This window comes from Carya illinoinensis, chromosome 5 (assembly GCF_018687715.1).
Source record: "Carya illinoinensis cultivar Pawnee chromosome 5, C.illinoinensisPawnee_v1, whole genome shotgun sequence".
NCBI lineage: Eukaryota > Viridiplantae > Streptophyta > Magnoliopsida > Fagales > Juglandaceae > Carya > Carya illinoinensis.
In genome coordinates, this window is record NC_056756.1 from 42,198,806 (window position 1) to 42,209,967 (window position 11,162).

The window sequence follows — 11,162 nt, forward strand, 5'->3', positions numbered from 1 at the left end:
ACTAATATATTAATTAAAATAAAACAACCATTTCAGCGAAAATACACTCAAAAACAGGTCATCACAGTTAGAATATTGAAAAATAGAGAATCGGACATAAATCAAGTTAAATATTTATAAATTAGATCCAACGTATCATGTGAATCTATTTTAATTTGTGAGTTTATTTTTATAAAATTTCTTTATGAGTGTAGCACTTCTCTTTATTTAGGACAGATAATATAAATTAAGACATAAGGTAAAAGAATTTAATTGAAGCATTTTTTTATTATAATACAATAAAATGTATATTATTATATTATTTTTTTAAAAATTTTCAATAAAATAAGGCTGGATTTTAGATTAAAAAAATGAATTTATATTTAACACAACCATTTAAAAATATAAATTTACATAATTACTTCTCTATAACTAAAAATATAAATTACTCATGGTATTATATATAAAATTTAGTATCATGGAATCTTGGGCACATTAAATATTCAATTATTTAAATTCTTATTTTATGAAATGGGGTTTTTACATTTTTTGAAAAAATAAATCAAAATAAAAACATCCCACTATTATCTTTTGGGGCCATGTTTAGAATAGGGCCTTCGGTAATGAGCTAAGTGGCCGGCCCTTACCCTTGGACCGGCCCTGCATCTGCTTCACCACCTTACATAACCTCGCCTGCCATTTCTCGAAAATATGAGCCACAAGTGCCACCTCATTGGGTGCATAGTCTTTCCCAAGTTGCAGTCTCCAACTATATTTCAGTCGATTAGCCATTCCTCTACCTCTACCTCTCTCTTTTTTCTTCATTTCCTCTTTCTTTGCTATGTTTTGACGCTAAAATCTACAGCTAGATTTGGCCTCATTTTCCGCCTTCAACAACCTTATATTCCTCCCCAATCGTTGCTCTATATATCATGTGTACCACCGCACGTGTCACTCCATTGAGGCAAGGAACTTTGTTGTATCTTTCAAGTTGACATGTATCTATCCTCTCTAGTTCCTTTTGTGTCAAAAATGTTCATTCTAGATGAAATTTTATATTAAAAAACTTGTTTTTTTTTTTGTTTAATATTCGGAAATTTAAGGAGGGATCCAACCCAATACCTCTCTTTGAAGGCTAGGTCTTATGCCATCTAAGCCACATGCTTTTGACAAAAAAAAAAAAAAACAAATTTGTTAAAACACATATTTTCTTGGGATGATAACTTTTTTAAAAAAAAAAACACACATTTTGGTGTAGTCTATATAATGTCAACAATAGCGAAACAATTGATGGTGGTTGGATGCATGCTGGTCAAGCTTACCTTAGCCTCATCCTTGTTTCTTTTTCCTCCCTAGACAACTAATGCTCAATCGACTTTTGTCGATTACATCAGCCATGGCAAAACTAATCTCAGAAGAGTTGCAATGCCCATGCCTACCTTGTTTGTATTAGTTTTAATGGAGACTCACTCCTCTAGTCCTGACCAATAATAGTGACTTGGCTTCATGTTTTGTTCTTGTTCTGTTTGATAGTTTGGCCGACAGATAACAGTAAATGGTGATCGGCTCGTAGAATTTGAATGCGAAATTAGAGTCTGAAGGACTCGTAATCTGTTACAACTTGTTATGGTAGTGTAGTTCTAAATCCCACTGCATCATTTTAGCCTGATAGATAGCTTATTCAAGAAAACTGGAAATTGTTCCAGCTTGGAAAAATAGTAGTTGCGTCACATTATCACATATGTTTTCCGTCCTAAGTTATGACTAGTTCTCTTTTATCGTGTAAAGTGGGAACTATACGGTTCATTTGTAAATGGTCTCAAATTATGGATCTCTGCCAGTACTTCCTTTAATGGAAGGTTTGTTGAACGCTTACTTTAGAAAATGTGTGTCTAAGACGTATCCTGTAATGGCATACCCGTTAATGGAGCATCATGTTTCAGGGTGTCATGTGACTCATGTCAAGCCTTTTTAAGGTGTTCGAGTGGTAGAAATATGGATAACAAAAATTGGATAGAGTTTTTACAATATGATGACACTCACATGAAGGTATTTGTCCTACAAGTTGATGATAGACAAAAGGGAATCAAGTGCCTTCATTGTGCACAAACTGTCCCTATTTATAGACCATGAGGTACTGGTTGGCAAGGAACACAACCATTAGTAAGACAATATTTGGCTAAGACAACCACTAACAAGTGATACAACCTTTTGACTAAATAAAAAAATTGTGTCTCTTGACACTTCCTTAACCATCACCCCCATTAGAACCATCACCATGGAAATGGTATCCTTTCAAGTCTATACTATTTGGTGATCACACCTCTTAAAATTACATATCTCACTTGATCACACAAAACGGTGATTATCCAATTGAGTATTTCACCTTAGTACGAATATATATATTCTTTCCATTACTCAACCATCATTTGCAAATTCCTGCAAATCGGCATCAAAGCATGACACGGCTTTACGTGTGCACACTTTTGTCATTATCTTATCTGTCTACACCCTCAAACATATGTGCTCCCATTGACCACATATAAAAAGTGACTACATTTCACTAATTAAAAATTTAGTGAATGACATCAATTCTCTATGACTAGATCAATAATCAATATCTCTGTCACAATTTACAACTTCAGCTGAATACATAACATACGCATCGACCTGTATTGAGTTTTCGTTAAATACTTCATCTAAAGGCTATTCTTGAGACTTTCCTTAATCTTTTAGTTAAAAGATTGTGTCACTTGTGAATGGTTATGCACTTTGTCAACCATTAATAAGTGATACAATTTTTTGACTAAATCAAAAAGCTGTATCGCTTGACACTTCCTCAACCATCTTCCTATGGAAACCATTATCATAGAGAGTGTGTCATTCCAAGATGTACACCGTTTGGTGAACACTCCTTTTAGAATTATACAAGTAAGAGACTCTCTTCATACAAGTAAGAGACTATCTTCAAATATCAGGGTGGAGAAAACATAGCCATCATTGAATGACGATAAAAACTAAAAGCTGTGAGGATCTCGACGCCTACTTTTCTGCTTCTTCCAGCAATAAGGACTAGGCGATTATTGACCTCATTGAATAGCGATGGACCATCTTTTTGGCATGAAAAATTAATGGGCAAGTCTCAGCAAGTCGGAAGGCACACATCTTAATGTATTCAGGCACGTATATATCGTTAGAGATGAAAACGTGATTTATTTCCCTTGATTCAAAGCAAGGTTGTTGAAATCGGTATTTTACCAAAGATCTGGAGGAGGGTCTTAAGGATTGGATCTCTGGACTTGAAGTGCCAAACACCAATGCTTCGTTTAAGGGAAAGAAACAAAACAAAACACTATCGAGGTCCCACCGGGAGTCGAACCCAGGTCGCTGGATTCAAAGTCCAGAGTGCTAACCACTACACCATGGAACCCCTTGGCTTGTTGCGCCAAGATGCAAATATATTTCAAGTACTAACCTGGTCACAATTTACCACGTTACAAAGAAAAGGAACTATAGAAAAGATGAACATGTCTCTTTTTTTATTTTTTTATCTTCTTAATTTGTCATATATCATCTACAATCTTATTGTAATGTCTATAAATACAAATTAATGTAGTTTTATGAAATTCTTTAGATTTATTTTATAATAAAAGTAAATTTACAATCTGACATATCACATTAAGCCATACCAATTCATGATTAACTTTTGTATAATCATTTTATAGTTAAAGTATTTTCTTATTTATAAACAGAAGAGGCAGCTATAGAGGTTGAAAGTAATGACTTCATCCTTGAGAGGGTTACAACTCAACTGATCTCTTTTTAAATTGTTTTAAAAATAAGGAAGAATAGTGAATAAGAGATCAACTTTCCATTTATAAGTAAAAATCTGTTCAATTATTATTCAAGTTTCAAATTAGCTTAATAAGGACATATTTTATACCTATTACAAATCCGAATTCCAAGTTCCTAAAGTAACAAGAAAATCACAAAAAACACTTACAGAACCACTCTTATTGCTTTACTTTCAAGCTATTATAAATATATAACATTCATAATAATAAAAAAAAAAATTAAAAGCCCGACTAACGTGAAAACCTACCTCAAATCATATTTTCTTTATACAATTTTAAACATTTTTTTATAAAAAATAAAGTCACTAATTGTCACTTTCTTAACTATGAAGTAAAAAAAATAAAAATAAAAAATACAATCGGTCAAAATTGCGGATAAAAAAAGTGAGTGTTTACATAAGACCCACGGGGGAAAAAAAAATTTGAACAACTTAATTCTCATTGGATAAGTATCCTTTTATACTTACCAAAAATAGTATTTTTGGTGGTTAAAAATAGCTAATCTCAAATATGATTGAGGGGATATATATTATCATCCTTTCCCAAAATGTTATTTCATTAAAATTGTTTATCTTAAGCATTAATTTTAAAATGATAGGATGAGTACCACATGTCCCTGCATAGCTGAAGGTATAATCACAAGCTGTGATGCTGACATACACGAGTGTTTTCTAGCTGAAAATTCAGCTAGCCTTCCAAAGATTGATGTAGAAAGAGAGAAATCAACACCGATTCATTAAAAATAAATATATTTTTAATCTTAATTTCACAAAGAAGGGGTGGTGGCGCAGTTGGCTAGCGCGTAGGTCTCATAGCTTCTGAGTTATCCTGAGGTCGAGAGTTCGAGCCTCTCTCACCCCAAACTTTTGTTTCTTCCTTTTCTTTGTATCCCAAATGGCATAGAAGGGACAGGTAGGATCAAAGGTCGTTTCTCCCAACTCATGTAGCTCCGAGAATTCCTCATTTTACCGACATCTGATAAAGTGAATTTGCTCCCCAGGCCCCAGAATTTTCACTCTTTTTGCTAAGTGTAACAAGCATTTAGCAAAATATAAGTAACATAACCAGAGGACTTTGCTACAAACTTCATATTGCATTGAACCAGTTCTTTCGTGCAAAAAACTAATATAAAAGAAACTCTTTTGCTGCCAGTTAAACAACATGTAATCAGCACCTTTGACATAGAAAATAATCCTAAGTTCTCCCTCTCTACAACTGAGAAACCAATTAATCCTTGTTTTGTACATCCTCACTAAATTTCTAATCGTATCCCACTCTTAGTACGAGAGAAAAACTTGGCAAAACCATTTCGGTTCTTCTCATAGCTGACATGATTTGACAATGCAGCAGCTGAAGTTTCTGAGGACGAAGATGGTGGCGAGTTCCCTTCAATTTTGTTTATTGAAGGACCAGAAATCTCATCAGCAACTCGTGAAGAACCAGAGTCTCTTTTAGGCGAAAATGTTTCATTACAATGCAAATTCCACAATTCTCCATCAGCTTTAGGATTCACTGATGCACCTGCAGAAAGCTCTGGTATGTTGGCAGTGTCAATCAGGAAGTCCTCCAGTGTTGCTAGAGATTTCAGTTGATTCCCAAGAGATGCTATTGTTTTCTGACACTCTGCAAGTTTTCCAGCAGCTACAGCTAGATCCTCCTGATATAGACAGTCTTCTGATTAGAAACTGTAAGGAATATAATATATTTCTCTAATTCTCGCTAATAACCAGTGAACAATAGAAATTGATCAAAGTAAAAATATTAAGCAATTATAGAAACCAAAAGTTGGTGATGACTGACCTGCTTTATCTTCAGTTCACCATTAGAGCTTGCAGTTTTCTGAAGTTCAATTTCGTGCCTCTTCATTGATAGCTCTTCCTCTAATTCCCGACACTGGACTGCAATTTCTTCGGACAATGCCCTCTCTTTTTTAACCTCTACTTCTATAGAGTCAACTTTTGCATGCATGGTCCTTGCTTCTGCTTCCATGTCAATCAGTCTAGTCTCGACGGCTTGCTTGGTTTCTTTTGCAATATTTAGTTCCATTTGCAACTCCTCCAATTTCAGCTCTGCTTCCCTCAGCTGAAGTTGGGATGCCTCGATAACTTCTTGACTTGTGATTAGAGTAGTCTCCAGTTCAGCTTTCTGTGCCTCTGCTTCCCTCAACTGAAGTTGGGATGCCTCGATAGCTTCTTGACTTGTGATTAGAGTAGTCTCCAATTCAGCTTTCTGTGCTTCCGCCTTCCCTAACTTCTCTTCTAATTCAGCTATCTGACCAGTCATGGTTTCAAGTTCAGTTCTCAGGGAGCTGTCTTCATCAATGGATTGATGGGAAACCACTGGTGTAAGGCCATGGATTCCATTCTTGGTTTCGGGCAGTGCAGCAAGTCGCTCCATCTCAAGAAAATCATCCATAAGATCCATTTGAACAGAAGAGGCTTGGATATTTCTTTTAGCAGTCTTTTCATTTTTGAACTGATCAAGCTCGGCAATTAGGGCAGATGCCCATGAGTCTGAGCAACTATGCTCACACTTATTTGGATCTGAGCTACACATCTTGCGGGTATCAATTTCTCCCAAGCTGAGCCTCTCGCCATTCTCTGACTGACTATCAATGAGAGATTCAACATAAATTGAGGAGGCAGTGGTGGATTTATGATCATTAGCTGAGGAGGATTTGCAAGGCATTGATCTGAGCCTCCGGCACTCAGCCTCAAGCTTGGCCACCTTCTTTATGCCATCTAAATGTTGCTTGCTGGCCGTCTCAGCTGCTTGGGTACTCAAGTCTCTCTCGATCGTCCTGATTTCCAACTCCTCAGACTGCGATTGGAGCTCAAGTTTGAGAGCAGAGTTCTCTTTCTCCAAATACTCAAGTTTGTGGTAAAGATCTGGATCAACAATAGCACAAGATCCAGGTTTACTCGCATCAATGTTGCTCTGGATCTCAAGAAGCTGGCTCTCAAGTTGGAGTTTGATTGTTTCCCACTCATGGGTTTTCGTCATCACAGCTTCATGGATCTTTTGCCCCTGCTCATCCCTTGCTTGTCTTAGCTGCCGAACTAGTTCTTTAAGGGCCCCATCAAGATGGCTCACCCGATCTTCAAGGACTGAGTTTTGCTGAATTGCAGACTCAAGTTGTTGCTTTAGAACAATCACCTCGTTCTCCGCCTTCTCCCAACCTGGAATTATATTGAAATGTAAGAAATATAAATAACAATGAAAAGAATGCAGCAATTGTTTTCTCATTTGGTTGAGATTTAAAACCAACATACAGACTTTAGATTTCATGCAAGCTTCTAGTTTGAAACAGGATGGACAAATCCATTGCAACTAATGTGCTGGAACCAACCAACAGTACTGTGATTGCTTGTATATGTGAGCAATACCTGCAACTGCTTCTTCTGCAACTTTTGCATGCTGCTTTACCAAATCTTCTTTGGCACTAACATTAACTAAAGCAGCTGATAACTTCTCTGTTAGGCGTTTTACACTATCATGAGCCTCCTTCTTTGATGAAGCATCACTAACGTCTTCAGCACATGCCATAGACTTGGATGTGACTTCGGGTGATTGAGTATTGTGATTAGGAGATGACTTGAATACCTCCTGATTCAATGAGGAGACGTTGGATAAAACAATGTCCAACATGCATAAAAACAATATTTTGATTCCATGGTGTAACAAGAAGGATCACCTCATGCAATAGCCTCAAAGTCACCCACAAGTCAATTATATGTTAGATGAAGGGAAGAACTCAACCGGTACGAAACAAAGGTTTTAGTTAAGAGTTATTAGAAATCAAGAAACAACAGCAAACTTAACTTTTAGCAGCTTGGCTAGAGTGGCTACTTTATGAGCATGTGTAGCGGTGTAGATGTGTGTTTGATGCCAAAATCACACCAGTCGCATCACAGGAAACTGTGTCATGAGTATGCAAATCCACAGTACTACCCAAGTACGTTTTATGGCAGTTATTTCTCCAGTCCTATCACTTGATCTAAGACGTGACATTCTAAACATTACAAGGCAAGAGGCAGACAGCAAAGGAGCTTGAGACAATAATGCAATAAACGATACAAATGCTACTGCAGGCAATCAACATTCAAATAACTGCAGGGTTTTCATATTTCCACCCAGATATAAAGAGACTTGATTACAGGCGTCGGGAAAAATGGACAGTCAGAAAACCAACAAAGAACTATCCCTGAATTTTCGGATTTATTTGCAAATCGTTTTCTCACTGTGAAAGGTCGATTACCCAATTTTACATAATGGGAAAAAATAGAACTAGAATGCCAAGCGTCTGAGAAGCCGACGAAAATTGAAACATTGCACGAGTAAGTGATTTGGAGAGACGAATACCGAGTTTACAACAAAAAGTAGCAACACATAAATGAATTTTTGTGAACATTATCAGGTAATTAATCAGTTAAATGCTACCAGAAAAACATCCAAGTTTGTGAGAGTCGAATTTAACAGAAATTCAGTAGTGGTGAGGATTCGGCAGCATACCGGATCATCGGAGTATCTCTCCGAAGGCGAAGATACAGAACCTGAACTCTCACTTTCACCAGGGCTTTTGTCCGAAGACTTCCTCTTCCACAACCATTTCCTCTTTTCCATTGCAAGTCCCAATAGTCCAACACCAGCAAGCACCTCACAAATTGTTCATCTGCACGCACATTCACACCATCTTTCAACAGGCCACCGAAGACCTATCTTAAAATCCACCGGAAAATTGCAGCGAAAAGATAGAGAACAATCAAGCGGCTATCCAAAAGTAAATTATTTCAATTAAGCGAACTACCACCAAAATATTCAAGCCTTTGAAAAGCAGAAACACGCGTCCGCTTCAACAAACTCCAAGAAATTTATACAAAAAGATGAGATGGCTTGTGATTCTCACAACTTTGCTTCAAATCCACCCCAGTTACCATCCAATCCTAGCACATAAAACTCGAAATGGTACTTTTAAGTGCCGTGACTATTTGGGGACAAGATCAAAGTTCAAACCCGATTATAGAGAAAGATTTGAAGAGTGACTGTCAACAAAGGGCAGAGAACACAAAGACATACATCTTAGAAGCGACAAAAGTTTGCACCTTTTCATTCACACCCAACACCTTGAACGGTTTCTGAAAAAGCCTCAAGCTGTGAAATAAATAAAAACCCAGGACTTGAGTCACAAAATGAGTACTTCCCGGCTTATAAAACTAATAATAAAATCGTCCAAACAAATGAAGAAAGATTAATTCAAACTAATGAAACAGTGGATGGGCTTCAATCTAAAAGATCCAAAACATGACTGACCCACTAAGATAAAATAGCAGAAAACACAACCAAGAGACAATAAACAAATAGCAAACCAATAATTTATACGTCTTAAAAAATACCAAAGAACCACTCGGAAGGAGCAAGACCAGATCAAATACCTTTGACTTGAAGACAAAAATAACCTGGAGATTAGACAGGAGCCAGCCATCAATGAACGAAACCAAAAGATGGGTTCAGTTGAGACTTGATAATTGAGATTGCAGAAACATGATGGTAATATTTAACAAGAAAGTAACCCTGCAGAATTCTGTGGAACGTCAGTGGGTATTCAGATATATAAAAACAAACTGAGTAGCGGATAATGAGGTTTCTATTCCTTGTTTTTCACTCTACCTTTTTTATTTCCTTCTGTTCCAGATAAGAAAAGAGGAGCATGTGCTTGTGGATGTGAAATTCAAGAGAGAGTATAGCAGGACCTCAAGTGACTACCTTTTCAGCTTTTCTAATATCTGTTTATTTGTGTTTAAAAACTGAGCTACCATTATTCCCGCCCTTGGATAAGGATTTTGGCAGAACAGTGTTTCAATTAATTAGTAATTACTACAATTTTCTCAGTTGCCAGATCTATCCCTCTGTCTGTCTGTGGCCCGTGGGTCTTCTAATACACCGTCTCCTCAGCTTTTTCGAAAAATAAATGATATTTATAGTGATAATTTTATAAGTGATGTGCAGTCATTTTAAAAAAAATAAATTAATATAAAATTTATATAAAAAAATGATTTTTTAATCATAAATTTTATTATTTTTTAAAATAATTATACAATATTTACAATTCTATAACTATATTTAATATTAGTCTTCTCGAAAAGATACTTGTATATTAGTAGTATGAGCATAGGGAAGGAATCTTTATAAGAGGGCGCACTTAACGTGGACTTCCTCTCGTGACATTGGTTTTGATGCATTTTTCAGGATCTTGTCGGATTTCATGATCGGACGGTGAGGAAACCGTGAGACAAGCTGCCTGCTCGGGGGGTGTGTCAGTTAGTGACTTCAAAATGGGTTTTATGGGAACCTTTTTTTATTTCAAAATTGAAATTAGAGAAAAGTCTACTATTTTTCATGTGTTTATTTTTTAATAAAATCTGTCATTTTCAATGGCTACATCATGAATTTTCTTTGCAGACCTCCACTGGTTTGTTTCCCGGTTTAAGCTTTGATTTAAAAAAAATATATGAGAATTAAATTTCATTTTAAACATCTGTATATCAAAATAATCTTAATCATCAAATGACTTTGCCTTCCGTTGCCCAATAAGTTTCGTATTTTTAATGGATTACATATAACAACTAGACTTGCGAATTGAGGTGTTCTTGAACCAAGGGAAGTGGAGAGCCTGGGGTTGCGAACGAGGGTGGGTTTTGTTGCATGTTCACATTTTGAAACCCTTCCTTCTGTTAGGAATAATAAGAGAAAAAAGTATATTAAAAAAGTAGAACCAATCCAACACGTAATGGGGTTTATGTAATTTAACAACAAGCCTACATTCATGACACTGCAGATAATTTTATTTAGATAATAAACAAATATACAATACAGCAATCAGAGAATAATATAATATATAATAAATCCTAATCAACAAGTCAGGTCAGCCTAAGCCTCTGCTCCATAGCTAAAGTCTTATTGAAAATTTATCAAAAACTGCAATGAATTTTTGTTGAGTTAAGTCATCAAATCGGGTCATCACAGACACAATCAAACTCTACATATAGAGGCCCAACACCTTCTAGTCACCTAGTTTGTAAGCTATATTGATTTTGAGTTATTGTTCAAAGATTCAAGGGAGATTTTTAGTTTTTACTTCAAATATGTTTATGCTATTTCACTATGGGCAATGTTACATACAGTTGTGAAATTACAAACGCCGCGCAATCGCTTTGAAAAATAGTGGAATCCACGATTAAAAAGTTAATTTTTTTCATGTGGGTCCCATATTAATTCATTTTTTCTAAAACGACTACACGCCGCTTGCACAACCACGACTGCAAATATCAT

General features: G+C 36.0%; 1 protein-coding gene and 2 non-coding genes across 11 annotated transcripts; 1 reads left to right on the forward strand and 2 right to left on the reverse strand.

The window, feature by feature from the left end:
• Positions 1–3,337: 3,337 nt before the first annotated feature.
• On the reverse strand, positions 3,338–3,409 carry TRNAQ-UUG. The gene has a single exon. It is a non-coding gene; the product is annotated as a tRNA-Gln (tRNA).
• A 1,200-nt stretch (positions 3,410–4,609) lies between these two features.
• TRNAM-CAU lies at positions 4,610–4,694 on the forward strand. Its single transcript is given in 2 exon segments — positions 4,610–4,647; positions 4,659–4,694. It is a non-coding gene; the product is annotated as a tRNA-Met (tRNA).
• Positions 4,695–4,906: 212 nt separating this feature from the next.
• Positions 4,907–9,656, reverse strand: LOC122311096 (filament-like plant protein). 9 transcript variants are annotated; one of them, XM_043125476.1, is made up of 7 exons: positions 9,501–9,656; positions 9,266–9,404; positions 8,936–8,984; positions 8,346–8,505; positions 7,220–7,439; positions 5,634–7,012; positions 4,907–5,490 (listed from the first exon to the last, which is right to left on the reverse strand). In XM_043125476.1, the coding sequence occupies exons 4-7, from the start codon at positions 8,454–8,456 to the stop codon at positions 5,086–5,088; spliced, it is 2,115 nt and encodes a 704-aa protein (XP_042981410.1). In that variant the 5' UTR covers positions 8,457–8,505; positions 8,936–8,984; positions 9,266–9,404; positions 9,501–9,656; the 3' UTR covers positions 4,907–5,085. The 9 variants fall into 9 exon arrangements, with proteins under 9 accessions (XP_042981410.1, XP_042981409.1, XP_042981411.1 ...); XM_043125475.1 differs by having other exon boundaries at positions 8,910–8,984; XM_043125477.1 differs by having other exon boundaries at positions 8,346–8,548; positions 8,910–8,984.
• Positions 9,657–11,162: the final 1,506 nt, after the last annotated feature.